This window comes from Gymnoscopelus braueri (assembly GCF_963280865.1).
Source record: "Gymnoscopelus braueri genome assembly, chromosome: 10".
NCBI lineage: Eukaryota > Metazoa > Chordata > Actinopteri > Myctophiformes > Myctophidae > Gymnoscopelus > Gymnoscopelus braueri.
The window spans coordinates 56,529,771-56,544,794 of record NC_137611.1 but is presented as its reverse complement, the minus strand read 5'-3'; the positions used below and the strand labels follow the sequence as shown (position 1 = coordinate 56,544,794).

The window sequence follows — 15,024 nt, the reverse complement described above, 5'->3', positions numbered from 1 at the left end:
AAAAATAGCAGATTTACAAGCTCATAGCACAAGCTCATAGCATTAACGAGCGCCAACTTGACAGTGACAAGCTGGTAAGCATGCATTTCATATCACGAAATTTTTTACACGTTTAGCTGTGTTGCTCATTCCACAATTGCACAATACTTACAAGTTATACCTTGTTGTAAAGATATTATTGAAGGGGAGAAATAATCGACCAAAATTAAGATTCCGAACTTTTTGTGAGGAGTTTACATACATACACACATACATACATACATACATACATACATACATACATACATACATACATACATACATACATACATACATACATACATACATACATACATACATACATACATACATTATGATGATGATAAAGATGCTCTTCGTGTGTGTGTGTGTGTGTGTGTGTGTGTGTGTGTGTGTGTGTGTGTGTGTGTGTGTGTGTGTGTGTGTGTGTGTGTGTGTGTGTGTGTGTGTGTGTGTGTGTGTGTGTGTGTGTGTGTGTGTGTGCGCGGACACGTGTCCAGCTGAGACCCAGGTGTGTTTTAAGTACTACCACGGAGTGAGTGGAGCGCTGAGAGCCACCACCCCCACCATCACCATCAAGAACCCCTCTGCTCCGGTTAGTCGCACGCACGCACGCAAAAATATAGTAAAAAATATATACATATTCGTAACACACACACTCATATAGATTATAAAGCTAAAATCTAAAATGACACAGATGCTTTCCTGGTTTTAATGGGTTAAGACCTGAGGCCGATTCTGCAAAATGCCTTCTAAATCAGTGATTCAAACTGAACACCCCCCAAATGTATATGTATTTGGCCGCGCGGACCCCCCCCCCCCCCATCTGAAAATGTTTTTTTTTGCCAGGGAAGAGAAGATCTGTGTTTCAACACTCTTTCAAGATTTGTCAAAAATGTTGCTATTTTTTTAAATGACACAGACGCTTTCCCGGTTTTAATGCTTTTTTTATTTTAATTTTATATAGTCCATGTCCTCATTTATAGTGCTCTGACTGACAGCTCTTGGGAAGAAGCGTTTGCTAAGCCTCCAGGCCTTGTAGCTGTGAAGGCGATCTGTAGATGCATTTCCTCCACAGATCTTTAAAACTTTTAAATGATTGACATTTGGACTGACATGTGGAACTGCTGACCTGAAGGACAACTGACAGACTGACATAATTAGTTAGTGTTAGTTAGTGTGTGTGTGTGTGTGTGTGTGTGTGTGTGTGTGTGTGTGTGTGTGTGTGTGTGTGTGTGTGTGTGTGTGTGTGTGTGTGTGTGTGTGTGTGTGTGTGTGTGTGTGTGTGTGTGTGTGTGCGTGCGTGTGCGTGCGTGCGCGCATGTGTGTGCATGCGTGTATCTGTAGGTTTTCAGACAGTCGTCTACAGAGGAGGTGTCTCAGCCCCAGGGCACTAGAAGACTGATCAGCTTCACTTTGTCAGGTCTGCACACACACACACACACACACACACACACACACACACACACACACACACACACACACACACACACACACACAAAACACTCGCTGCAGCACGCAGCAACACCTACAGAAATACACAACTCACCGTAACAACTTTATGTATGAAAATGGAGTAAATGCCTTTTCGTTTTGTAAGGGAAAGGTGTCCGTTTGGCAGGAATTTTGTGTCCTTTTGGCTAATAAGCCCAATGCCAAAAAGACAAAAAGTCAACGCAGACCGCCGCGTTGGAGATAATTCTGACTTTTTGTCCTTTTGGGTATTAGGCAAGTGCCAAAAAGACTGTCTTTTTGGCATTTTTTGCCAAAAAGACAGTCTTTTTGGCTAGTAAGTTGTGTCCATTTGGCAAAAGGTACCTGCAGTCACATCCCTTTTGGGGGCAGCAGCGAGTTTTGTAGTGCCAAAAGGCCAGTCCCAAAAGGACACTGGTGCCTAAAGGACAATGATGCCAAAAGGACACTGATGCCAAAAGGACACTGATGCCAAAAGGACACTGATGCCAAAAGGACACTAATGCCAAAAGGACAATGATAACTGGGGTTATGTGTGTAACCTATAAGTGCCAAAAGGACACTGATGCTAAAAGGACACTGATGCCAAAAGGACATTGATGCCAAAAGGACACTGATGCCAAAAGGACACTAATGCCAAAAGGACAATGATAACTGGGGTTATGTTTGTAACCTATAAGTGCCAAAAGGACACTGATGCCAAAAGGACACTGATGCCAAAAGGACAATGATAACTGGGGTTACGTGTGTAACCTATAAGTGCCAAAAGGACACTGATGCTAAAAGGACACTGATGCCAAAAGGACACTGATCATAAAAGGATAGTGGATGCCAAAAAGACAGTGTCAAAAAGACATTCATTGCCAAAAGGATAATGATGTCCAAAAGGCAACTGGTGCCAAAAGGACAATGATCATAAAAGGATAGTGATGCCAAAAAGACACTTTTACATGTAGACTGACCCCTAGGGACCCCCGGGGAGGCCTTGAACCGGCCGAGGGAGCCCCAAACCTGGGTACTGACCCCCGGGGAGGCCTTGACCCGGCCCGGGGAGCCCCGAACCTGGGTACTGACCCCCGGGGAGGCCTCGACCCGGCCCAGGGAGCCCCGAACCTGGGTACCACCTCCTCAAGGGCCCTGGGCACTTAGAAACATTTTTGATTTTTTTTTTTAGAACCAGGATTTTGGGCCTCGCTGAACCATCGCTACCCCAGGACGAGGCCTCTTCCTGGGGTAGCGATGGGTTCAGCGAGGGCCAAAATCATGGTTCTCCAAAAAAAAAAAAAAATGTTTCTAAGTGTCTGCATGGGCTCACAGATATCCTGTGTCATGCCAAAAAGACAGTCCGTTTAGCATTGAAATCGGGGATTTTCCATGCCAAGTACATATGCCAGAAAGACAGTCTTTTTGGCATTGAAATGGGGGAATGTCCAACATGTATGGGTCATGCCCAAGTGGACATATGGTACATTGCAAAAGGACACGTCCATTTGGCATTGACCCATACAAGACAATCCCCTCCCCCACCCAACCCAAGATCTTTCGAACAGGCCTAACTATCATTTTCCTTTTGGCATCAGTGTCCTTTTGGACATCATTGTCCTTTTGGCAATGAGTGTCTTTTTGACACTGTCTTTTTGGCATCCACTATCCTTTTATTATCATTGTCCTTTTGGCATCAGTGTCCGTTTGGCACTATCCTTTTGGATATCATTGTCCTTTTGGCAATGAATGTCTTTTTGCCACTGTCTTTTTGGCATCCACTATCCTTTTATTATCATTGTCCTTTTGGCATCAGTGTCCTTTTGGCATCAGTGTCCTTTTGGCACTGTCCTTTTTGTCTTTTTGGCATCACTATCCTTTTGTTATCACTGTCCTTTTGGCATTACTGTCTCACAACCCAACATCGTGCGGTCGTTGAGCATCGATATTCGATCGATGTTTTTTCACTATTTTTTTTCATTTTTGCTTTAAAAAAAAATCTAAATTTATATATCTATTCTGACTTACTTTTTGACGCTGAACCCAAAAATAATTGTCGCGAATCTCTACGACACTTATTTATTTACTTAGCCTCCCCTTAGCCCCCCTAGGGGTTTAGCGGAAAACGGAGACCAGTTTCTTGATCAGCGCTTTGCCCCGAACGCACCCATATAACTTTCCTCATACATGGACTTACGGTTCTCTTTTTTGGTCTCTTTATTTGCTCGCTATATCGCTCAATATCTCAAATACTATAAGGACCTATGGTCCAAATTTTGGATATGTTATTCAGCTGGCTGAGACGCACGCGTGGACGTCTTGTTCGTCCTTGTCCGACATTCCTACGCGAAGCTCGATTTCTCAATTTTAGCTTTCAGTATGGTCTTAGGATGTAACTCTCTATGTACCTCCCGAAAGTGATGGAAGCCAACTTAGGAGTGACTTATCCGGACAGAAAAGATGTCCACGTGTTCGCCTTGAAAAGCTCAACAACATATCAAAAGAGTGGACCCCAACTCCTTATCGATTCCGAGATATGATACAAAAACGCGAGGCAACCAATTAAGAGAATGAGGTTTTTGCATGCCAAAAAGACAGTCTTTTTGGCATTGAAATGTGGGAATGTCCAACATGTATGGGTCATGCCCACGTGGACATATGGTACATTGCAAAAGGACACGTCCATTTGGCATTGACCCATACAAGACAATCCCCTCCCCCACCCAACCCAAGATCTTTCGAACAGGCCTAACTATCATTTTCCTTTTGGCATCAGTGTCCTTTTGGACATCATTGTCCTTTTGGCAATGAATGTCTTTTTGACACTGTCTTTTTGGCATCCACTATCCTTTTATTATCATTGTCCTTTTGGCATCAGTGTCCGTTTGGCACTATCCTTTTGGATATCATTGTCCTTTTGGCAATGAATGTCTTTTTGGCATCCACTATCCTTTTATTATCAGTGTCCTTTTGGCATCAGTGTCCTTTTGGCATCAGTGTCCTTTTGGCATCAGTGTCCTTTTGGCATCAGTGTCCTTTTGGCACTGTCCTTTTTGTCTTTTTGGCATCACTATCCTTTTGTTATCACTGTCCTTTTGGCATTACTTTCTCACAACCCAACATCGTGCGGTCGTTGAGCAACGATATTCGATCGATGTTTTTTCACTAATTTTTTTCATTTTTGCTTTAAAAAAAAATCTAAATGTATATATCTATTCTGACTTACTTTTTGACGCTGAACCCAAAAATAATTGTCACGAATCTCTACGACCCTTATTTCGCTACTTAGCCCCCCTAGGGGTTTGGCGGACATTGCAAAAGGACACGTCCATTTGGCATTGACCCATACAAGACAATCCCCTCCCCCACCCAACCCAAGATCTTTCGAACAGGCCTAACTATCATTTTCCTTTTGGCATCAGTGTCCTTTTGGACATCATTGTCCTTTTGGCAATGAATGTCTTTTTGACACTGTCTTTTTGGCATCCACTATCCTTTTATTATCATTGTCCTTTTGGCATCAGTGTCCGTTTGGCACTATCCTTTTGGATATCATTGTCCTTTTGGCAATGAATGTCTTTTTGGCATCCACTATCCTTTTATTATCATTGTCCTTTTGGCATCAGTGTCCGTTTGGCACTATCCTTTTGGACATCATTGTCCTTTTGGCAATGAATGTCTTTTTGACACTGTCTTTTTGGCATCCACTATCCTTTTATTATCATTGTCCTTTTGGCATCAGTGTCCGTTTGGCACTATCCTTTTGGACATCATTGTCCTTTTGGCAATGAATGTCTTTTTGACACTGTCTTTTTGGCATCCACTATCCTTTTGCTATCATTTTCCTTTTGGCACCACTGTCCTTTTCCCCTCCCTGGTTGTCCTTTTGGCATTGATTTCCGTCCCGCGGTGTCTTTTTGGCAGGACCGACTCGACGGCTCCGCCCGGTGGGGGAACGAGGCGCCGCTCTTTTTTTCGGAAAATCACCGCTCGGGCCCCGGGGCCCCCCGGGCGGCGGGGCCGGGTGCGCCCGGACGGGGGGAAAATCTAGTTTTTATGGGACCCGGCCCCCGGGGGCCGATTCGGCACGGGACCCCCCGGCGCGGCCGGAGGGCCCGGCGCGGCCTCCAGTGCCGAACGGACGCGACTCGTGCCGTTCGGACGCTTGCCAAAAGGACACCGCCAAAAGGACACCGCCAAACGGACACGATTCCCTAACGGCGGGTAAACTCATCACAAATACTTAATTCCAGTGATGGTAATTATATGTAATGAGCCAAATGAACACTTTATAATAACCAATAACTAATGAAAAGTATTAACAAGAACTTGTGACTAAATAATAACTACATTGGATCCATTGGAACACAGATTCTTGAATTTTTTTTCATTTCCTGAAAAGTAACAGTCTTGTACATACAAGGTTTCCACCTGACATAGACGATTTACAGAATACAGCCCCCGTGCCTGAAGATCTCCTGACTAAATCTGACTAGATCTAACTGACTGAATCTGACTTGATCTAACTGACTGAATCTGACTAGCTCTAACTGACTGAATCTGACTACATCTAACTGACTAAATCTTACTAAATCTGACTAGATCTAACTGACTAAATCTGACTAGATCTAACTGTCTAGATCTGACTAGATCTAACTGACTAAATCTGACTAGATCTAACTGTTTAGATCTAACTGAATGAATCTGACTAGATCTAACTGATTTGTAAACGAAATACAAATAAAAAATGCAAAAGTCTGATAATGTTGGTTTGGTGGTTGTGGGGTTGTGTTCGGTGTTGCTTTTGACAGCAAATTTTTAATAGAATTCCATTTAGTTAGAGTAATATTTAAGTAATCTGAATGTAAAGGTTTTAGTCTAGTTTTAGTCAACTACAATGTATTGTTGGTGCAACGTGATAACGTTGTAATGCCTGATTTATACTTAGCTAAGTGCCAAAAATAGCCGATCTACAAACTCACAACGCATGCATTGTAAGCTTGTAGATCTGCTATTTTTGGAGTGTGACACCCAGGGCACGAATTTCACGGCGGCCACGGCGTCGTTGCCCTTCTCTTGGCCGTGTGCCCCTCGAAAAGGATTCGAGAGGATTCCGTAGTCCTACAGACCGATGTGCCCGATGTTTTTTTCAACAGCAAAATATAGATGAATACATCTGATAACATACAGCGAAATCCCAAAAATATGAGTCTTAATATAAAGCAAGCAATAGAATAACTGAAAACAAATTAAAAGTTTAGGCTATCAATATCATACAAAAGTATAGTGACCTCACTGCTCTGATGGACAAGAAAATCCTTTTGCAAACCACATCCATGTTCTGTTCGTTTGTCCACAATCATCTAAATGGGAAGTTTATTTCAGCAGCTAGAATGTGACAGTTTCAGTGGCGTAACGCAGAATCGCGGGGCCTCCCCGCGGGAGTTTCACGTGAGAAACCTGCGCGTGTGCGCGAAGCGCACGCAAGCGGGTCTAATTTGGGTCTAATTCGGGTCTAATTCGGGTCTAATTCGGGTCTAATTCGGTCTAATTCGGGTCTAATTGACCAATATAAATCAACTTTTTTCTTTTTTTTGCTGTAAAAATATTTGCATCAGCGCAGGCGGGGCCCCGCCTGCTGGTGGCCCCCTCGCACCGCAGCACTTGCTGCCCCTCCGTTACGCCACTGGACAGTTTTAGTCAGTTTTTTGGGTGACCTACCCACCCAGTTCCATGAAATTCATAGACAAGCATAGTAGCCAATTAGAATGAAATCTGCTAAAACTGACTCATATACTGATACAGAACCATATATTGGCTATATATTATCGCTGTCGGGTGGAAACCTTGTATGTTACTTTTTTTATTATTTAAAAACTACTTAAAATGGTGAAAATAGCCAAACTACAAGCTGTAATTATTAATTAAGAAATAGTATATTTTAAAGACCGAAAAATCAACTAAAGTCATTATTAGTGCAAGTTCAATCACATTTCATTTGAATGAAAATAACTTGTGGAGAAAATACATAACATCTCTAATCTGTGAATCTAATCTGATTAATGTGACCCCTACTTCAGTCAGTGAAGTCCAGGGCTGATTGCGACATATTGAGACCTATATAACTAAATATTGGTCATTTGCCAACACATTATTTTGTGAAATAAATGGGTTATATTTCACAGATAGTTATACTATTCTTATACTATATGAAAATAAAATCATCCTCAACCTTCAAGTTAAATTCATTATTTCCGTGTACTTAAAAAACATTTTTGGACTTAAAAATATATATTTTTTAATGGCCTTCCTGCCCTGGCATTTGGCCTTTCTGCCCTCCACAAAATTACAACACCAAAGGCCAAGTGGCCTTGCCCCTAAAATGACGAAATTCCAGGCCTGGTGACACCCACACACAACCAAGCATAAAATAACTTGTCTTAGTTCTACTGGATCTCTTTTCCACTAGTCCCTCCCTAACATTCTAGTCTAGTTTTTATTTGTCGACAACATTGTCAGTATACTTAATATCAGTCATAGCTTAGTTTTCGTCAGTCAAAGAAAAGGTAGTCGGCGTCATAATTTTAGTCGACAAACTTGAACACTGGTGGTGTGGTTGTGTTTGCAGAATTCCAGGCGGTGGGGCTGAAGAAGGGCATGTTCTTCAACCCTGACCCCTACCTAAAGATCAGCATCCAGCCCGGCAAGCACAGCATCTTCCCCTCCTTACCTCACCACGGCCAAGACAAACGCTCAGGGATTGTTCTGAACACCACCACCCCCCAGTGGAAGAGAGAGGTACGTACACGCACGCACTCATACAGGTTTGCTGTATTACTGTACTTGTGAGGACATAGACATTTAAGAATGGCAAATTCTATGAATACCATTAAAAAATAATAAAGTGCAATCTTTAACCATTAAAAGCTGCGACGCGTTGTGACCTGTGGATCTGCAATTTTTCGGTGCATGACACCGGCAGGCAACTACGTATAAATCTGGCATAACTATCTCTAATCTTTAAATCTAACCTCTAAATGTCTAATACCTAATCCTTACCCCAACCTGAATCTTTCCCTAATTCTAAAGCTAACTCTAAAAATCTGTTTTTCTTGTGAGGACCATGAAAAATGGTCCTCAAAATGTCTATTTCTCACACACACACACACACACACACACACACACAGCTTGTTAATAATCTTTCGTCCATTAAAAATGTAGCACTCAAACATCTGGACAAAACAACAAAAATATAGAAAATGAAAATATAGTTTACATTTATGATCATCATCTCTCTCTCCCCCGCTCTCTAGAGGTTCAGTTTTGTGTCTCTTCCCACTGATGTCCTTGAGGTGGAGGTGAAGGATAAGTTTGCTAAAAGTCGTCCCATCATCAAGCGCTTCCTGGGTAAACTGTCCATGCCTGTGCAGAGACTGCTGGAGAAGCACGCCCTCGGGTGAGACCACACTTTACTTTGATCTAATACAGTGATTTTTTTCTTGTCAAGGACCCCCAAACTGATATATATTTGGCTGTGGACCCCCACCTGAAAATAGTTTGTGCCATGGACCCCCAGAGCCAGAAGAACAAAAATAATTCAAAATCTTTAAAATATTTTTGAGATAAAAAAAAATTAAATAAATAAATAGCAGATGTACAAAGGTCGCAGCACGTCACATATATATTGTCGCTGTCAGAAACCTTGTATCTCCATATTTCAACATTTAACTTTTTTTTCTCCCCATAAATTAATGCCGTTCTTTGCCATACTGCACTGTTACACTAAATTAGTGAAAATGGCAGATCTACAAGCTGGATCAGATTTTTTCACTGCATGATTCATTTTAGAAAGTGAAGCTGGTTAAGTGTGTGTGTGGATTTTTTGAATATTGAACCAATGCAAAGTATTAACTTATTTTTTCCATTTCCTGAAAAGTAACAGTTTTTTTACATACAGTATACGGTTTCCACCCGATAGCAATGATAGACAACAAGATAATGCCAAGAATAATCTATGCATATATGCTGTTTATGAATACATGTTTTAAAAACTGTGATAAAGTATGTGTTATAGAATGTGTTCTCTCCAGGGATCGTGTGGTCAGTTATTCTCTGGGTCGCAGGCTGCCAACAGAACACGTCAGTGGTCAGCTGCAATTCCGCTTCGAGATCACCTCCGCCATCCATCCAGGTGTGTGTGTGTGTGTGTGTGTGTGTGTGTGTGTGTGTGTGTGTGTGTGTGTGTGTGTGTGTGTGTGTGTGTGTGTGTGTGTGTGTGTGTGTGTGTGTGTGCGTGTGTGTGTGAGAGGGTGCGTGTGTGTGTGAGAGGGTGTGTGCGTGCGTGCATGCGCTCATGTGTTTCTCCACTTGATGAGAATGTGTAGATGCACAAATTATGCATCATTATATTGTGGGGAACTGATCAAGGCCAAGACACAATAGACAGGGTACAAACCCAATAAAGGGCGTTTATTCAACAGCCAGGCTCAGTGAGCCTTGTTTATACTTTTTGTCCAAATCAAATAATAATGTTCAACATAAATTCATCCCGCGTTCGGGGCTTCCATGCGTCATAACATCTGCATTTTCATTCCTCTCCATAGGTTGCCTATGAAGTAAAAGAAAGAGTCCTTTAGTTCTACATTTCACCAGCAATTAGCATTGTGAGGGAAATAGTGGAAAGGATCGCTTACCGCCTGTAGCACCCGTCTGTTCACCAGGAGAGCCAGTGCTAGACTGAGACAGAGTGGCTATTTTTGAGGTTTGGTGCCACGCGGTCAACGCAGGTGTGCTCAGTTGGGGCTGATTCATGAGGGCGATTGGTAGGTAACGCCCCTCTATGACGCAGCCCAGGCTGCTGCGCTGTCTGTAGAGCCTCCCTCTGTCTCTGTCCCACTCTCTCTCCAAGGTGTGGTGCTTACCTAACAGGCGGTTTCCCAGCGATACTCCACATATCCCCCCCCTAAGCCCGCCGCTTGGTCCGGGGGCTTCCATCTCTTCCACCTCATACATTCGGGACAGGGCATCTGCGTGTGGAATGTCTTTCCCGGGCCGGTGCTCTACTTTAAAGTGGTAGTCTTGTAGCTCTAGGAACCAGCACGTCACCCTGGCGTTCCGGTCCTTATTGGTGGCCATCCACTTCAGAGGTGCATGATCTGTAATCAGGGTAAAGGTACGGCCCCACAGGTAATAGCGGAGGTGGTGTATGGCCCACTTCACCGCTAGACATTCTTTCTCGACAGTGGCATAGTTTTTCTCATGATCTAACAACTTTCTGCTTACGTAGGTGATTGGGTGTTCCTCGCCATCAAATACCTGGGCGAGCACAGCCCCCAGCCCGATGCCCGACGTGTCCGTGTGGAGGACGAAGGGCCGGCTGAAATCGGGGGCTTTTAACACGGGTTCCTCGCAGAGCGCGCTCTTCAACCTCTGGAACGCGGCCTCCGCCTCGGCCGTCCAGAGGATGTGGTTAGGCCGCTTCTGGCATGTTAGGTCATACAGGGGGGCTGCAATAGTAGAGTAGTTTTTTACAATTTTTTTATAATATGCCATGAGTCCTAAAAAAGATTTTACTTGCTTTTTTGTGACTGGGCGGGGCCACTCTCGGATCCGTTCCACTTTGCGCGTCTGGGGCCTCACACATCCTCGTCCAATTGTGAAGCCGAGATAATCGGTCTCCGTCAGGCCGATGTCACTTCTTGGCATTTGCCGTCAGTCCGGCCCGTCTGAGCGCGTCCAGGATGGCGTGGAGGTGCTGTAGGTGGAGACTCCAACTGGGGCTGTGGATCACGATGTCGTCTAGGTAGGTGGCTGCGTAGTCACGGTGGGGACGGAGCACTCGGTCCATCAGCCGCTGGAAGGTGGCGGGCGTGCCATGCACTCCGAACGGCAGCACCGTGTACTGGAACAGCCCGTCGGGCGTGGAGAAGGCTGTCTTCGCCTTGGCCCGGTCCGTCAGTGGTACCTGCCAGTAGCCCTTGGTCAGGTCGAGGGTGCTGACGAACCGGGCCGGGCCCAGGCGCTCGATGAGCTCGTCTACTCGGGGCATCGGGTATGCGTCGAAGGTGGAGACGTCGTTTAGTTTCCGGAAATCATTGCAGAACCGCAGCGTCCCGTCTGGCTTCGGCACGATCACGATCGGGCTGGACCAGGGGCTGTAGGACTCCTCGATGACTCCCAGCTCCAACATCTTGGCGACCTCCTCTTTTATGGCGACACGTCTGGCTTCGGGGATCCTGTAGGGCCGCTGGCGCACTACTTTGCCGGGGTCCGTGCGGATGTCGTGGCGAATGGCCGTGGTTCGCCCGAGGAGCTCGGAGAAGATGTCTCGGTTCCGCCCCAACAGGTCCTTGACTTCCTGCGTCTGGGCTGGGGCCAGGTCGTCTCCGATGGGGACCGGGGGTAGCGTCTGCGGGGGGGTGGTGGCCATCAGCGCCGGCACCGGCAGCGGCGGGGCCGAGTTCCATTTCTTCAATATATTCACGTGGTATATTTGGTGACCTTTCCGCCGGCCGGGGTGGCTCACTCGGTAGTCCACGGGCCCCATCTTCTCCACAACTTCGTACGGTCCTTGCCACTTCGCCAGGAACTTACACTCGCTACTGGGGACCAGCACCAGTACTTTCTCCCCCACCTGGAACTCACGGAGCGTCGCGCCGCGGTTGTAGGTGCGGGCCTGGTCTCGTTGGGCTTTTTCCATGTGTTCACGTACTAGGGGCCATATCGTCTTCGCCAGGGGCCTGGAGACGCTCCACGTGCTCCACGACGCTGCGGTGGGGGGAAGGCTTGCACTCCCAGGCTTCTTTCGCGATGTCTAGCAGCCCACGGGGTCTCCGGCCATACACCAATTCAAATGTCGAGAACCCCGTGGACGCTTGCGGCACTTCTCTGATGGCAAAAAGCACATACGGAATCAACTGGTCCCAGTCTTTTCCGTCCACATCGGTAAGTTTTTTCAAAAAAAAATTTTTGGTTAAACCTCTCCACTAAACCATCTGTCTGGGGGTGATAGACCGAGGCCCGGATACGTTTCACTTTCAGCCATTTGTGCAATTGCGACATCACTCGTGACATAAAACAGGTGCCTTGATCAGTTAATACCTCCTTGGCTATTCCTACTCGACTAAATAACATTAACAGCTCGTGGGCCACCACTTTGGCCGTGGCCGCCCGCAGGGGAATGGCCTCGGGATATCGAGTGGCATAGTCCAGGATAACTAAGATATAGCGGTGGCCCCGGCCGGACTTTGGCAGAGGGCCCACGAGTCGGGAGAACGGGACATTAGTTATCGGCAGTGGCACCAGCGGGTTGTGGAAGGTCGGCCGTGGGGCGGCTTTCTGACACTCAGGGCAGCCCTTACAAAAGTCCTCTACTGCCCGTTTGACACCGGGCCAGTAGAAGCGGGCCAAAATGCGCTCATATGTCTTTTGACCCAGCTGGTGCGTGTGGCCTAAGTACAACACCCGTGATACATAGGACTTAGGTACTAGCAATTGTTCAATCAGGTCCCCCCCTTTGTCTAACACCCCTCGATACAACAGGTCCTTTTTTACGAGAAAGTATGGGGGATTTAGTGCACTCACCCCTTCACACTTCTTTCCATTGATGGTGGCGACATTCTGGCGCGCCATGTCCAGTTTTGGGTCGCTCCATTGCGCCGTGGCGAACTCCCCTGCCCGGGGAGGTTCCAGTGGTTCCGGGCCGGGGAACTCGGCGAAGGGGTTCGCGGCCTCGGTAGGGTCCCCGGCCCCATGGTCCGTCGTGGTCGGGTTTCCCTCCGCCTCGCGTCTCTCGTCTCTCTCTCCTCTGTCGTCTCTCTCGTCTCTATCGTATCTCTCGCCTCTTTCGTCTCCCCCGGGGGAGCTGTCGCTCACGCCGCCCGGCGTGGTGGCACGGAACGCCGGGCAGGCGTGCAGCGCGCCCGAGGGTGCCGAGCGCGGAGCGCGGCGGCGGCGGCGGCGGTAGCGGGGGGGTCCCGCGTCGTAGGCCGGGGTCCCAGTACCGGGCGAACCGAGCTGGCCGCGGTTCCCATGGAGACGTCCCTCTCCCTCTCTGGGCACGACCAGGATATGTGGTCCGCCTGGCCACAGACGTAGCAGCGCCGTTGTTGTGGGCCCCGAGTGGACCCTTCGGCGACGGCGGCTTCGGTCCGAGCGGTGGACGGGTTCGGTGGCGTCGACCTCCTTCGGTCGCGGCCGGGCTTCTCCTCACCGGGGGTTTTGGCTGCATCGGTACGGGTGGTCCTCATCATGTCCACGCTCACTTGGTGGTTTTCTAGGAGGGCCTCGAGCGCCTCCAGTGAGTTCGGGCTCACTTGTGAGGCGTATCTCCGGGCGTCAGGCGGCAAGGAACTTGTACATCGGTCAATCACCAGTCGATCGATCACAGGGGGTTCTCCTCCAGTCGTTAGCCAGCTGTGCACGGCGCGCAGGAGCGCCGCCACCTGGGGCCGTGGTGGTTGGGCCGAGTTGTAGGCCCAGCTGTGATAGCGCTGCGCACGGGCCGGGAGGCTGTAGCCCTGGGTGGCCAAGATGGCTTCCTTCAGCTTGCGGTAGTCTCGGGCGTCGGCGAGGGACAGGTCACGACAGACACGCTGGGCCTCGCCGGTGAGAAACGGTGCCAAGAGTGAGGCCCAGTCCATCCACTGGCCACTTCTCTCGGGCCGCGGTGCGCTCAAACACCTCCAGGTACGCTTCCATATCATCTTCTGGTGACAATTTGGTGAGCACCTCCCGTGGTGCGCGAGTGCTGGCCACATCTCGGCTGATTCTGTCAATTATTTTTTGTACCGCTGTCTGCAAGTCAGTTTGGCTTCTTAGTAGGGCCGTTAAGGCATTGGCATGTTCCATCTTGTGTGTTTTGGCGTGGATCAGTTGTACCCGTATTCTCCACCATATGTGGGGAACTGATCAAGGCCAAGACACAATAGACAGGGTACAAACCCAATAAAGGGCGTTTATTCAACAGCCAGGCTCAGTGAGCATTGTTTATACTTTTTGTTCAAATCAAATAATAATGTTCAACATAAATTCATCCCGCGTTCGGGGCTTCCATGCGTCATAACATCTGCATTTTCATTCCTCTCCGTAGGTTGCCTATGAAGTAAAAGAAAGAGTCCTTTAGTTCTACATTTCACCAGCAATTAGCATTGTGAGGGAAATAGTGGAAAGGATCGCTTACCGCCTGTAGCACCCGTCTGTTCACCAGGAGAGTCAGTGCTAGACTGAGACAGAGTGGCTATTTCTGAGGTTTGGTGCCACACCTAGCCGGGCAACGCAGGTGTGCTCAGTTGGGGCTGATTCATGAGGGCGATTGGTAGGTAACGCCCCTCTATGACGCAGCCCAGGCTGCTGCACTGTCTGTAGAGCCTCCCTCTGTCTCTGTCCCACTCTCTCTCCAAGGTGTGGTGCTTACCTAACAGGCGGTTTCCCAGCGATACTCCACAATATGCATAAAGTGTCTTGAGACAACTTGTTGTGATTTGACACTTTAATAAAATTGAATTGAATTCATCTGGGGCAGTGTTAATTTTGTTGGCTAAGACTAAAACT

At 47.3% G+C, this 15,024-nt stretch overlaps 1 protein-coding gene across 3 annotated transcripts in view; it reads left to right on the top strand.

The window, feature by feature from the left end:
• The window catches only part of hecw1b (HECT, C2 and WW domain containing E3 ubiquitin protein ligase 1b), a 135,905-nt gene that overhangs the window by 7,504 nt on the left and 113,377 nt on the right, over positions 1-15,024 (top strand). For all 3 annotated transcript variants that reach the window (XM_080440629.1, XM_080440630.1, XM_080440628.1), the window contains exons 5-9: positions 519-613; positions 1,366-1,441; positions 8,102-8,271; positions 8,787-8,929; positions 9,564-9,664. In XM_080440629.1, coding sequence (XP_080296755.1) covers positions 519-613; positions 1,366-1,441; positions 8,102-8,271; positions 8,787-8,929; positions 9,564-9,664 — 585 coding nt within the window. The remainder of the gene's footprint in view (positions 1-518; positions 614-1,365; positions 1,442-8,101; positions 8,272-8,786; positions 8,930-9,563; positions 9,665-15,024) is intronic.